This window comes from Cricetulus griseus (genome assembly GCF_003668045.3).
Source record: "Cricetulus griseus strain 17A/GY chromosome 1 unlocalized genomic scaffold, alternate assembly CriGri-PICRH-1.0 chr1_0, whole genome shotgun sequence".
Taxonomy (NCBI): domain Eukaryota; kingdom Metazoa; phylum Chordata; class Mammalia; order Rodentia; family Cricetidae; genus Cricetulus; species Cricetulus griseus.
The window spans coordinates 92446378-92461977 of NW_023276806.1; the positions used below are offsets into that span (position 1 = coordinate 92446378).

At 40.7% G+C, this 15600-nt stretch overlaps 1 protein-coding gene across 1 annotated transcript in view; it reads right to left on the bottom strand.

Moving 5' to 3' along the window:
- Positions 1–15600, bottom strand: part of Med12l (mediator complex subunit 12L) — a 320970-nt gene that overhangs the window by 242775 nt on the left and 62595 nt on the right. Inside the window, exons 6-10 of the mRNA XM_027391634.2 lie at positions 13470–13580; positions 12027–12296; positions 9454–9603; positions 8644–8743; positions 8251–8387 (exon numbers count right to left, since the gene is read on the bottom strand). Of these exons, the coding sequence (XP_027247435.2) occupies positions 8251–8387; positions 8644–8743; positions 9454–9603; positions 12027–12296; positions 13470–13580 (768 nt within the window). The remainder of the gene's footprint in view (positions 1–8250; positions 8388–8643; positions 8744–9453; positions 9604–12026; positions 12297–13469; positions 13581–15600) is intronic.

Here is a 15600-nt window from a genome sequence, read left to right on the forward strand (position 1 = left end):
ACATACAAAGAACTGGCAACACCCATGAGTGGCCTGCAAGCTGAGATACATTACAGGGCGCAGAGTGAATGTCTAGTTATGTGAGCCAGAGATGGTCCAATCACTCAGACATAAGCCTCTGTCACATTTCTAAGCATTTTTAAACATAAGAATCATCATATAAGGTAATAAAGTACAGACTGTTTCTGGTAGGGTTAGAGGAGGGCCCAAGGGCTATGAGGAAAAAACAGGAAATAGCCATGCCAGCTGGTCATATCCATGTATGTCCATTAGAGGGTTGGTCAGCACCCCTGTAGAAACATGCTGCCTGATCACATCTCTCCTGCAGCCTCTTTTCTCCCTACCCCCTCATCAGAGTCACTAATAATAGTTTGCAGCATTCGATAAAAATGTATGTGGCCATATAAGGGAGACACGATGTCAAAAGTATATAAAAGCCTCAACCCTGTAACTTCGGGGGGTTCTAACTTGCTGGAAGACTGCCAACATAATAAGCTGCTTCTTGGTAAGAGGCCTTAGGGTCACATTTCTTGGACATGAAATCTGACTACATTTCAGCCCCAAAGATCCTTGGATTCTCTATGTAACACACATGGCATTTAATATATGTATGAGCATTTCCATAAGTGCAGTTTCCAGAGATATTTTAGATGCTTGTATTGTTGTTGCTGTTGTATTTCCTGAGGGGTGGAGAGATAAGAGAAAATTTTCCTAATCTTACATCCATTGAACCAATGTTGACAATCATTAGGTTTTGCAATGCCCCAGAAATTAAAGGTTTGAAGTAGAAGCCTGCCATCTTGATTTTAAGTGCAGATGGAGATAGCACATCCGTGTTCTGACAAGAAACAATGCAGCTATGAAAATGAAATTAAGACAACCCTTTGGAACATCTGGATCAACCAGTCATTTATTGTACTGTGACAAATATAAATTTTTCCACCCTTTAGTTAGATTATCATTTCAATAATACAAATGGAGAAAACAGAGCCCTAGGAAACAGAATCAATAAAGCCATGTGGCAAGAATTATAACAGAAAAATAAATCCTTCCAGAGACCTTGAAAAGTGTGACTTTCCCATATTTAAAATAACTGAAATACTTTACTACCCAAATCACTGTATGCCATAACGAACCATGAGATGATGCACATTAAGGGAAATGAGGGTAATATGTAGATAAGAGAAATACAAATTTCTACCATTTTTATTTAGAGATATTTGCTCTGCTGTCTTGTCAAAGTTGCCTAGCCATGAACACAACCACTGCAGTTAACTAGAACTACCATAGGAAGTGGATTCTAGTAGCAAGACCACTGTACACACAAAGGAAATGATATCAAGGGAGTTCACAGAGAAAGAAAACTAGCAGCAAAACCAAGTTCAAAATGCAATATGAACTGGCATAAAAGACATGCAATCAGCAAATCCACACTGTTCAACCTCAATACTCAACTTTTCTATGCACAGCTCTATGTGGCAGGGCTCTATAATCCCAGCTGTATGAAACAGTGACACAAACCTTGAGGTTCAAGGCACTCCTGAGCTCTTTCTTGGTGAGCTCTCAGCCAACTCTGACAACTTAGTGAGCCAATGTCTCCAAGTTTAAAGGAGTAAATAGGGGGTGGGAGAAACAGTTCAGTGATAGAGCACTTACCTAACATGTGTAAGGCCCTGAATTCAACCCTCAGTACTACAGTAATAATAGTTTTAAAAAATTACAAATTACTCCTGCATGTAAATGTACCAATATCGGTATGTGGGAAATTATTCTAGCCATCACAAAGGTTTCCCCTCCTCCTGCTGAAATTACATCTGGCACTGTTCTACTCTGCTTTATTGTAAAGTGAAATGATTTCTAACAAGAACAATAAAGACTCAAATATATCAGCTGAGTGTGTTTCTGTCCTCCCACTAATGAACTGGGTGTGAGTTGGATAACTCTTCTCTGGTCACTGATTTTCTCATCTAAAATATTTTACAAATATATTCCACAGGCCAAAAGAAACTATAATGCAATGGCATACGACAAAAGGCAGAACCTAGTGTATAAAAGGTACTTATATATTTTTTAAAGTTAGTAAGCAAGACTTGCAGAACCAGCATGGCAGCCTTGATGACACATAGCTGTAACCATAGCACTCGGGAGGCTGAGGCAGATGGATGACAAATGCATACCCAGTCCAGGCCACATTGCAAATTCCAGGCCAGCATGAGCTACAAAGCAAGACTACGATGTAAAATAATTTTTAAAGCATTTTTTTAAGTCCTAGTGGCTAGAGAGATGGCTCATCAGTTATTAAGAGCACTTGCTGTTCTTCCAAAGAACCTGAGAGTTTGACTCCCAGCACCCACCCTGGCTTGCCACCACATATAACCCCAGCTCCAGGGAAACCAACTCCCTCTGTGGCTACCATAGGAACATCCCTGTGGCCTACACACACACACAAATCAATCAATCAATCAATCAATCAATCAATCAATCAATCCTAAGAAGCCTTTGCCCAGCGAGATGGCGCAGTGGGTAAAGGAGATTTCCTCCAAAGCCTGACAACCTGAGTTTGATCTTGGAGAGTCACATGGTAGAAAGAACTAATAATTCCTTTGTCCTCCAGTCTCCGCACCTGTGCTATAAAGTGCATACCCACATATGTCCATGCACACAACCAATAAAGGACTTGGAGAACAGCAAGTTCTTTCTCTCTCTTTTGCTTCCAGGCCAAAAGTGATAGGCTTTGCCTGCTATGTTCTCATACTATGGCATGCTGCCCTGGCACAGGACCTAAGCAACAGAGTCAACCAATAATGGACTGAAACCTCTAGAACTGTGACTTACTACAAAAGTTTTTCTGGAGCTTGTGAAATGGCTCAACAGGTGAGGTCAATTGCCACTAAGCCTGGAGACTTGAGTTTGATCCCCTGGCCCCACAGGATAGAAGGAGAGAATCAACCTCTGTAAGTTAGGTGACCTCCACAAGTGCACCACAGACAGACACACTACAGAGAGATAGACAGAACTGATAAGTATAATTAACGCAATATAAAATTGAGAGTATGTGTTTCCTATTTACTAACCGTATAAATGTCCAGATACACATTTTGTTTACCTCAACTGTCAATATCAATGATATTTAGCTAATGGATTTAAGAGAATGGTAATTCTAAAAGATTCATGGAACTCCCATGTGGGGTATGGAATGTGACATCCTAAAGCACAACACTGGTCTTGCCAAACCACGATGAGCATAAATTCGGTATACATGGACCCCAGCAGGAAGCCACCCACATACATTTCCCTTGTTTTACATGTAGAGACTCTAGGCTGCTCCTGCAGAGGGCACCTGTTAATAAGCCCCTTGGAGCCTAGGCATGAAGCCAGGAACTAATGATGTGCTGGAAGACTTAAGACACAGACCTCGAGATCACCGAGCAAAGGCCTTGAAAAAGCTAGGTGTGGAACAAACACAGCCAAGTAAGAAACAAAGCTCTTGTATTTTTGATGACAGTAATCAAGCAGAATGCCTAGGCCTAGTGGATTCAAGATAAGTAAAGTACATACTAAACTTGAGACTTTAGACAACTAAAAACTCTAATCTTTGAGCACAAACTGGTACGAAACAAATATAAACAAGAACACTGTAGGTTTTGTGGTTTGGGGTTGGTGGTGGTAGTAGGAGCCGGGACAGAGGAAACGCCTATGATGCTGCTGCCTGGTGCAGCTGGCCTGGTTTTTCCATTACTCAGTACAAAGTCTGTTTCCTGGGATCCAGGAAAGAGAAGTGAAAAGTAGCTTTCCCTGCCACCTGTGGACCTTCCCTTTATCCGTATCCCTGAAGCACCCAAAGATGCAGCTGCCTCTGCTCTTACATCAGCCATAATCGAGGACAGAAGCCAAGAGGAAGGAAGTGGTCCAAGAGCTCTGCAGAACTAAGGGGCCCTCCCCACCCAACTGCTTGGCCATGATGTCACCAGTAACCGACTCACTTAGTAATTGGAGGCTGGGGGCCCCACAGTCCATGGGACTCCCCTCATGTGGCTACTGGGCCCTGAAACTCCATCTTATCACCCAGCAGAAAAAAAGCTCTGAAGGCCTGGCATTGGTGGTGCACACCTTTAATCCCAGCACTCAGGAGGCAGAGGCAGTAAGATCTCTGTGAGTTCTAGACCAGCCTAGTCTCCATAACGAGTGCCAGGACAGCCTCCAAAGCTACACAGAGAAACCCTGTCTTGAAAAAAAAAAAAAAAAAAAAAAAGGCTCTAAAGCAGTGACCAAGTTAAAGAACCAAATGCCACAGTAGCATGAGCCAGTAGCTTGGGAGCAAGCTGCATTCAAGCCTAGCACAGGTCTGCTGCTTGGCCTGGAAATCTTATATACAAATCCTGATACTCCATTTCTGCTGAAATGCTGGGTACCCAGATCACAAGTCAGTCTGTAAACAGCCTCAGAGAGGTGCTGCCCTCTTCATACAGGCCATTCCCGAGCCAGTCTACACCACTTACCTAACCACTGTCAAACAGTCTCTGAGCTCTGACTTAAAGCTAGAATTTCCTTATTTTATACTGCACAGAGTAGAAAAATACCAAAATACAGAACTGGGGTGAAACATAAAGGGTTTTGAGGATAATTCCCTACCACCTTTACCATAGCACTCAAGTGGAGATAACTCCAGCAGATCACAGGGGGTCAAGAGAAAGAGTAAAAGAATGCCACATCCCATGAGCTATTAGTGAAAGTGTGCCTCAGCCCTGGGCAGTGTCAGTTCCTCTCACCACAGGCAGGACCTGGTCTCAAAGGTCCTTGTCTGTTCGCTAGAATTTCTAATGGGTTTTCACTAATGTGGAAGTTGATGCTGCACTCAATCCAGACAGGTGTTCTCCCCATCTCCTACCGGGATAGAGAGAATTAGATTGTCCCCTTAAGTCATTCCAAACAGCAGAGAATGGAGGGGCTAAAGTCTCCCCAGATAGTACGGGTAGAACAGTCCCAGTAAAAAGCAAACCTCAGACCACAGTGACTAGAGGTTGGTAACTTTATCTACCATCAAACCTGATATATCAAATTATGAAATCCAAGAAAAAGGGAAGTACATTTTAAAGGCAGGAGATGGGTTTCTGAGTCTTAAACAACCACTTAATATATTCTGTCTTACCAGAAAACAATGATATCATGTTGGTTCTTCCAATATAAGATAGGTAATAGCAAATTTTGGAATATGCTTATAATCTGTTTTATAATCTTAGGAGTATTCATGGTCAAGTGTTATATAATTATGTAAGAACTCCAGGCATACAACTATGAGTAACTTGCTCTAGGCCACACAGCTATCATTCAACATTCACTTGTGAGTTCCAGAAATATAACAAATGGTGTAGTGGTCAAGACAACAGTAACTCCTGACCCAGGCAGGCATGGTGGCACATACCTGTAATCTCAGCACTAAACAGGCATGGCAGGTAGAATTTGAGTTCAAAGGTCTGCCTGAGCCACAGAGTGAGACCCTCTCTTAAAATAAGAAGGAAGAGGAAGGGGAGGGGAAGAAAGGAGGGAAAGGAAGGAGTAAGAAGGGGAAGGAAAGGCAGGGAAATAAGGTAAGGGGACAAGAAAACCCCAGTAAAAAGTAAATGGAGAAATAAAATTGTCACTTGCAAGCCTACACATAAATACTTCCCTTAGTATAAATACACAACAAATATTAAAGCCTGATTTTTTTTAAATATTAACATTTAATTATTAAAGAAGGGACTATCCATCCAGATATCCTCCCAGATTAAAAGGTAGTTAGGTGTGAACTAAAGGTTAACAGTACCATTCTGTCTTACTCAAAAATAGCACATTAATCACAAAGCCACTCGCATCTCTTTGCAGAATGTAATCAGTATTTCATATAATTGCTGTTAAACCAAGCCTACACTTGCATTCCCTCCAAATTGCTACAACATCCAGGACTCAGTCTAGGGCCCACATTGCCCTCTAGTGGCAGGCACTAGCACACAGGCACAGCGGAAAATGTGGGCCCTAACAGGAGGCTCAATTGTCCACTGCTTTCTTCTCAGGTCAAAGACAGTCAGATAGGTCCTGCTGTGGTCTGACTGCGAATGTCCCCTACAGACTCACCGTATTTCAATACTTGCACTCCAGCTTGTGGTGTTTGGGAAAGTGGAACCTTTAAGATGTGGAATCTTGCTGGAGGAAATGTCTCTGAGGACACTCTGAATTTTACTACCAGGCCCCCATCTCCTGTTCTCTCCACTTCTGTGAAGATGAAATGCCATTCTGGACTGGCAGGCCAGCCTCACCCTCCTGCTGCCATGTCTTCTGCCTACTAGAAATGGCAGTGACCCTTCTGGTACTGTGAGCCAAAATAAACTCTGTCTTCCCTAACTTGCTTTTTGTCAAGGTATGTTGTCACAGCACAAAAGTAATGAATATAGACAAATCAATAATCTTTTTGAGAAATTCTCAATATAACTAACTCTACCACCACAATGATCATGTTCATTAATTTTAAAAGAAAATAAGCTTCTTAGAATTTGACCTGACAGAGTTCTTAAATGCAGTGACTTGTTTCTGGTACCTGCTGTGAAGTAACAAGGCTTCGAGAGTCCTGGCAAACAATCACAACACAGTTTCTACCCTTGGTAAGGCAACCTCCGTATCACTTACTTTTACAATTGTTTGTGGGTAATTTGAGTTTCCATGAGTAATCACAACCTGTGGGTCATGACTCCTTTGAGGGTCACTTAAAAGATATCCTATATTATTAGGTACTTACACTATGATTCATAACAGTAGTAAAATTACAGTTGTGAAGTAGCAACAAGAATAATTTTATTCTGGTTGGGGTCATCACAACACAAGGAACTGTATTATATGGTCTCAGCAATAGGGAGATTGAGAAGCATTGGAATAAGGCTTAAATTTTTTTCCTTGAAGATTTATTTATTATATGGGTATGAGTGAGATTTTGCCTGCATGTTTGTTTGTATTTTATATGCATCCCTCGTGCTTGTGGAGGTCCCAAGAAGTTGTTAGATCCCTTAGAACTGGAGTTGTTGGATGGCTCTGAGCAGCCATGTGAGTACTAGGACCCTGGACCCTGTAAAAGAACAGCTGATCTCTTAACCATCTCTCCAGCCCTGAAGCAGAATTCTTAGTCAGTACAACAAGTCTGAAGCATCTTATGGAGTTGGCCAAAACACACAGAACTATGTTCACTTGGCACAAAAACAACTCACTTCAGACAACTCACATCTACAAGTGAAAAGCTTGGTATTCCTAAAGCCTTTCATCCAGTACAGGGATGGAAAGTTCCCATCTTTGGGGACAAGAACACCACACCTCCCCTCAGTGAGCTGAGAATCATACTGACTCATCTGCTCTCCTAAGTACAGAAACCCAATTCCCAAGAGACAGAAACACCACGACGTGCACCAGGCTTTCAGCACTCTGTCCCTTTGTGGCTCCTACAGACCAGAACCTGTTTCTGAGAAGAAGATAATGGCTCATAAATTATTCCAGCAGAGGAATACTCTGGGATAAGTGTCAGGTCCTGCCTGGCAAAGAAAGCATTTTTTTTCATTGTTTAATCTCTTCTTTCCACTAATCCATGGCCAATATCGAGCTTAAAAGCCAAAGAGATGAAGTAGGTTAGCTAAATAGCGTTTTCTCTGAAAGTGTGCTAATACTTACCTCAGTATTACTTTGCATCTAACACAAGCTGCTTATGTGGGGGCATTTTTTTCATTATAAAAATAATACCTTTATTTCTCTGAAGACTGAGTAAGAAAAGCAGTCTTTGAAAATTTTTATATCTATCCAACAGTTCACTGACAAAACAATCTTGTGATAGGAAAAAATAAAAATTATAATTGTTAAAACTTTTCAGTCTTAACATGCCCATATACAGCCATGTGCTGCCCTCTACTGTGATGTAGACTAAATTACACCAAACTTTAGTTTTCTCAAACTAAAGCCATGTAACTAATAAATCAATCACTAGACAAGCAATGTACCAAAACTAAAATGTAGAGGAGATGATGAAAGGTAAATAAAGATTTCCCCATCAATATATCAAGGTAGACCCAACCCAATGTACATTTTATTATACTTAATGGTGAGTCATCCTGGTCCCCAAAAAGAAAGATTTGTAATGCACATGCTTTCATAAGACATGCATCCTAGTAAAGACTTCACCGGAATTTATTGAATGAGAAGAAAACAAGACGAAAGGAAGAAAAGTAAATTTTCTACCTCTTGGTTATCTTTGTTTTGGTTTGCCCAGAAAATTTTATGATAAAGCGTCTCCATCGAATTGCTGGAATCAGTTCGGTCAAAACAATGACGATCCAAGACTTCCAGTGTGTGCAAAACCCGACTAATGGTCACCCCTGGATGTATAAATTAAGGAAGCAATTAAATAAGCCAGAATATCAGAGTATTAAAAAACACCATTACACAAGGGAAAGAGCTTTTAACTCTCAGCATATACTATCAAGAAATTGCAAGAACTAAACTAGACATTCTGGACAGCCAGTAGCTAAAGGCTTAAAGCTCCCGCATTCATGTGAAGTGCTTTATAAGCACAAGGAATAAAACCTGAAGCTGAATACTCTTGAAGCAATCACTCTCTGGGGTATACTGTACCTGCTGTCGACTCCTGACACTTGTCGAAAGACCACCGAACTTCCACTGCACGGCCTCGTTGTTTTATTTGCTGTTCTACCTCATAGATCCTTGCCCGAACCTAGAAGATAAACACTTCAAATTAACTTGACTTGGAAACTCTCAATGGCTGCCTATATCATGTCAAGTTTTCAAAGTGGGTAGATGATGCTCTGATGAGTGACAGTCTTTACTGTGTCACAGGAAACATAAATTCCTGTGTGAGCCATGAATTTTTAACTTTACAAGTGATTTCATTTAAAACTAAGTGCTTACAAAAACAAATGCCTGGGGACAATGCAACAAATGAAAATCCTTTACAGCATGCAAGGCAAGGCAGAGTTCCAGTATCTTTCAGCCACTGGTCTAAGCAGGAAATGAACAAGTAGTACTTCAGGATAAGAAAACAACTCAGTGAAAGGCAAGTGTCTTGCGCTAAATAGTTATTATAATCCCAAAGCTGAAGCTGTGTAAATCTTGAAACAAACAATACACTACAAATGAAAACACACAACAATTACTAAATATCACAAACCATTGTTCCAGGGCCCACACTCGGGTTCAGAATCATCACCAAAACTGCCAGAGTGGCAGCTGCCTGGGTGGCAGAACACTCCATGAACATCCAGGTTTTGAAAAAAAGTGGGGAGAGTTCAAAGAATTCACCTAGAGTCATGCCACAGCTGGGGCAGGCATTACGATATCTCAGGTGTCAAGACAAGGCAAGGCCCACCATGCCCAGGTGCTTCTGGAAATGAAAACATTCATAAAAGCAATGACACAAATGTCTACCTGCTGATTGAAAGCCGTATTCCCACCCGGCATGGGGAGGCTGGAAGGAGCAACCTGCAGCAGATCCAGGGGAGAGCCTGGGTTTGCGATCTTATTTTCATTTGTGGAATAATTCCACACCAAGGCACTTGGGCAACACAGAGTGACAGTCTAGAAATAAAGCAAGAATATCCCAGACATTTAGAGGAAGGAGAAAAGTATTAACAGCAACTTCAATAAAAATGGAGGCAGATGTTGTTAAAATAAAAATGTCTTTCCCCAATCTCAGCTACCCAAGTGATAAGACAAGACTTAACAAGTCATCAGCTGGGCTACAAAGAAATTAGTGTAATTTATTAGCTAATACTCCAACACAGGAAATATAGGACGCTTAACAAAATATCATATGTCACTTCCAATGATTTTTTATAGTTAAATAAAAGATACAATTAAAATATTAAGTGCTAAGATTATCACTTCTTATTACTATTTTTAAAACTCTTAAACAGTATGTCTTCAAGCTCCATAAATGCTTAGCAGATATGCCCCAATACAGGAATTATCCAACATGTTCTATAAAAATCTGGACAACAAATATTTTCAGCTTTGCGGGCCACCTACACATTTTCCTTTGGTGGTTTCAGCTACACAATAAAAATGTGAAGACTATTCTAGGCTCATAGGCTAGGTTTGGTCTAGATAACTCCCCCACCTCTACCCTAAACTTTTACGGACACTTTTTTAAAACTCAGCCAGCTTGTAAGAAGCAATCCCTACAATTGTCACTGCTGTTCCAGGAGTCAGGTGTTGCTGGCTTAGCCTTCTCAAAAATGCCAATCAAAAACTAAATAAATGATGGTTCCTGTATCTCAAGGCTGGTTCCAAGAACTGAATAGCTGAATATGTCACCACTTAACACAGTGCTTGAAACCAAACTTAATACTTTAGAAAGGATAAAACTATGGCAGGAGTTTTGTTACTCTCCTCATCTGTTTGCAGACTATAATTTCCTGTTGGTCTTTCCCTGTATACCCAACCTCCCCATTCTCTTTGATGGACTTCCCTCATCATCTCTCAACCACATGTGCCTTTCAGATCAGTAAGTCATTTTTCACTACCAACTCTGTGGGCAGCCTCAAACCATCCCTTGAACAGACCCACTTAGGGATATCTACAAGGAAAAGAACAACCCTGGCATCTTTTGGCATTTGTGAGGTATTAGTTCCAAGGCCCTTCTCAGATATCCAAATCCAAAGATGCTGAATCTCCTATCTAAAATCGCATTGTATTTGCATATAATCTGTGCAATCCCTGTGCGTACTTCAAATCATCTCTACACTATATAAACGTCATGTGAATAGCCATCACACTATGTTAGCTTAGAAATAGATGAAAATGTCTGTACACCCTCAGTATAGATATTTTTTCTGAGTTCTTTCAATCTACTGATAATTGACCCTTCTGATAAGAACTAAAGGATACAAATGAGAGGCAAAATTTGGATACATTTTTATTTCTTTGCCTTATCTCCCTCCTTCTGAGCTGTCTGTCCTCTTCCACAAATCTTTTTCATTCTCTGACCAACAAAACAGTTAACTAAGGTACAATAACAGCACCATTTCCCGGATATAAAACTGCCTAAAGACAACTGAGCCTAAGGCCCATGAGGGTCTTCCACTCACTCACTCCCACCAGACCCTACCTGCTCACAGGTGACTAATGAGTCCTCTGACCCTTTTTCTATGCTACACCCTACCCACCCACCAGCAAACTTTTTTCCACTGAAACTACAAAACCCCTACAAAAGTTGCCCAGGAAAGCTTCCTTGGCTTTCAAGCTGGACAAGAAGTTCCCTTTTGAACCCATAGCACCTTGGGTTATCTCTCCAGTAACACTTTTAGCATATGATATGCAAACAGCATTTATAACTCTGTCTTCTTATCAAGACGGTGAACCCTACAGAGACTATGCCTTCCAGAACACCCTGGTTCCAGAGCCCCTTGGTAAATCGCAAAACCCACTAAGAACTCAAGACACAGAAACTGAATACTGGCAGCTCTGGGGAAGGGCTGCTGTCATGCCTAACTGAAGGACCCAGAGCCAGCAGACTGCTATGTTCAAGGACAGCACAAGCAACGATGCCTGACTCTGGAAAGACACAGAGGCATCCAGCTCCAGATGCCAACTGCAGACACTGAGGATGCTGCCCGGAGAAACTGTCTTCACAGAACACCAACACAGCTGACTTGAACTATGGGTTCTCCTTGAAGGATGTGCAAGGGAACTGCCTAACCATCCTAACAGGCAACCAGAAGGCCAGATGTGGCATTGCTCACCTGGAATCAGAGAATACAGGAGGCTGAGAATTGCTCTAAGTGTCAGCCCAATCTAGGCTCCAGGTGAGACCCTGTCTCTAATTCAATGAAAACACCACAAAGGACAATTACAGTAATTTTCTTCTGCATAAATACAAAAATCTCAGTCTGTTCTAACAAATAGTAATAGACCATAAATTTCTAATGAAAGTTACCAGGGTGGGGGTCTTTCCCAAAATGAATTCTAACATAAAATAATACAAACCATTACGGACTTACCTGCAACATACAACTAAGTCCATAGACCAAAGGGCCATGCTGCGCACAGGATAGGAAATCCGAAAAGGCTAGCTGCATGGGGCTCATACCAGGGCCAGGGGTGCCAGGACTCGGGGTCCCGATACTCGTATTGTTTGCTCCAATTATCATGTGGGGTGAGTGAGCAGCAAGTAGGTTGGGGCTATCACTCAGAAGCAAGGAAAGACGCCGGGCACAAAAGTACGCGAGACGACGAGACAGGTAGGCTGACTGAACAAACTCATCTGAATACTGAGAGAGAGGGGGCAAGAAGGGCAGCAGGAGTTAGTCGTGCCTTGTGCTTCCAAGAGGCTATTTCAATTTGACTCTCCTTACTGGGAAAAAGAAGGTATAAATACAAGATAGGCCAATGTTATCCAGCTGTTAACATAAAGAAAGTCACATATGTAGTCTTGTATTTTCCAGTAACCATTAAGAAAATAAAACAGGGATTCAAGAGATAGCTTAGAAGTTACAGAATGCTGACTCTGTGATTCTCAACACCCCCACATCAGGAGGCTCATAACTCCTTCTAACTCCAGATCCAAGGGATCAATACCCTCTGTCTTCTGTAGGTGTTTATACACACATAAATATATCATTTATACTTATTTATACACACATAAATATACTTATTTATACACACATAAATAAAACTAAACCTTTAAAAAGGGAAAAGGAAAGTCAAAAAGAATACCATGTTATATTTAACCCAATATTTTCAAACCAGATCACTTCAACAAGTAAATAACATAAAAAGTGCGGCGCAGGGCTTACATTTTTAAATAAAGTCTGAAATCTGGTATGCATTTTATACTTACAATGTATCTCAGTTCATGGTGGTGACTTTTCAAGAACATAAACACCCATCTGGTGAGGGACTAAACAAGAAATGCAAGCACAGACCATCCCAAGGGCTAACAGAGAAGGGACACACAGGACTCTGTTGTGCTCAGCTCCAGGGGCAGGTACGAATGATGTGGGAAAGTGTTGCCCAGTGACACACTTTCAAGTCATTCCAATTATCAATACCTCTATGTGTTACCTTTCTAAGAAAAAAATAAATAAATCCCATTCAAATAACCATTACTTAATATTATTTGACTAATTAGTCTTAACTAAATGTGCATAAAAGTGGCCATAAGAATACAGGTGATTCTCTGTGTCCCACAGTAATTGGTGAACAGAGACACCACTTAGGGGCTGTCTTGCTCAGATAGAGGAGAAAACCAATGTGTTTAGATTAAAAAAATAATAAATAAAAACTATGGACACAAGCAATACAAATGTTTCCATGGCATTTAAAACATTTTTTCCCTTTCAAAAGGAATGGTTTTCCCCTTTGCACCTCTCCTTCCCTAATCCTTCTTCTCAGACTCATCTCTTGCCACAAGACCGACTAGGTAGAGGTAATGGGCACCATACCTGCAGCATCAGTGGTAAAAGGAGCTTCAGAAGGTTGTCATCCACTGGTCTGATCTTTTCTAGGACATCCAGGATCCACGTCAAATACTCATGTTTTTCCAACATTCCTTCCTTGAATGAAGCAAAAGTACACTACTAATTGTCAAAGAAAACCTAAGGTTTTAGGATACACTTACATGTAAATTCAATCCTGTGTTACTGTCACAGTAACAGTATCACAATCCACAGTCCAAAACCCCTACAAAATAACCACCTAGAGGGATTTGGAGATGGGGAGAGTATGAGTGGTCTGGGTTTTTATTTTTGTTTCTGTCAATCCTCTTCATTCTAAACTGATTTTTAAAAATTCAGATATTCAGAAGCCATCACACTCCAGCTTGACACGCCACCGACGAGATATCGGGAGGATGAACTCATTTTCAGGGAGGAGATAGGGCTAACTGTGATGACTCATGTCAAAGTCTGAAAACTCCCACCAGACTCTAGGCCCAAATTAATTCTTAAATGACTCTCAGATTCACCTACCTATAAATGTGTTATTTGAAATATCAATTGAATGACCCATTAAATGAAGGAAATTATAGGCATCTTAATAAAAAACAATTGTAAAATGATTCTGCACAACAATGCTAAAAAACAATTACATCTCCATACACTTCCAAAATATCCCACAGGTGGGGCATGGTCCCTTTTCCTTTATCTTTTTTCTTCTTCTGACCCAGGGCATTTGACAAGCCCTCTACTACTGTGCTACATCTCCAAAGATACCACTAATCCTGACAGACTGTCCTTTGTCAATTGCCTTCATAAACACACACGAATGCACACACACAGGCCTCCATGTATATACACACACATGTACAAATACATCTGTATGACTTTCTAGACATATACACGTAATGTCATAACATAGCCTTGGTGTCATGAGTCACAGGAGGAAAGACTCTTCAAAATAGGAAACAGGCCATGTTTTATAAAAATGATATGCTGTATTTATAAATTTTAGTAAGGATTTAAAATAAACTTTACATTAATATGTAATGATGGTGAATACAAGGTAATAGACTTAATTTTAAAAAGGAATACTGGGGCTGGGAAGACAGGTCACAAAGTAAAATGTTTGCTGTCCAAGCATGAGGACCTGAGTTCAATTCACAGTACCCACACTAAAAAATAAACAAATAAATAGCAGGGGGTGGTGGCACACACCTTTAGTGCCAGCACTTGGGAGGTAGAGTGAGTTCTCTGTGAGTTCAAAGCCAGTCTGATCTACAGAGGTAGTTCCAGGACAGCCAGAGCTGTTACACAGAGAAACTCTATCTCAAAGATAGATAGATAGATAGATAGATAGATAGATAGATAGATAGATAGATAGATAGACAGACAGACAGATGATAGATAACATGATGGCATGAACCCACAATCCCAGGGCAGAGAAGTACATAAACTTAGACCCTTGGGCTCATTGGCCAGCCAACCTAGACTAAACCTAAAGTCTCAGTGGGAGAGCTTATTACAAAAAAACAAGATAGCAGGCTTCTGAGGAAACCATCAATAATCACTGTTGACCTTTAGCCTCCAGGTATCCATGCAGACAGGGCAAGAAATAGCGTGCACATGCGTACACACACACACATAATAAAACATTGAAAAAAAACTCACAGACTCAATCCTCCAATTCTTTTGCTTATGTATTTCTATTCTGCATATATATGTCTACACATTGTGCATACTACACTATCTTTCACATCTCACGACACAGTGAATTAAAATATAAAGGAACTTTTAAGTTGACATCAATTTTCATTATTCTAAGATGTGTTTTCTATTTTAAAAGACATCCTGGATGGCAGGATACCTCAGCAGTAAAGATACTTGCTACCAAGCCTGAAGACCTGAGTTCACTCCCTGGAACCCACATGGTGGAGAGAACATCCCACAGGTTATTGTCTGACCTGCATGTATAGGCCATGTAATTTGTGTGCATGTGGACACACATGCATGTGGACACATACACACACATTCACAGTCACAATAAAGAAATGTTACTACTATATTAATCTTTATAACAGAATCAAGTGTGCTAAGAAAGCACACTTCTGAAATGACAATTAAATGGCTAGCTTAGTAA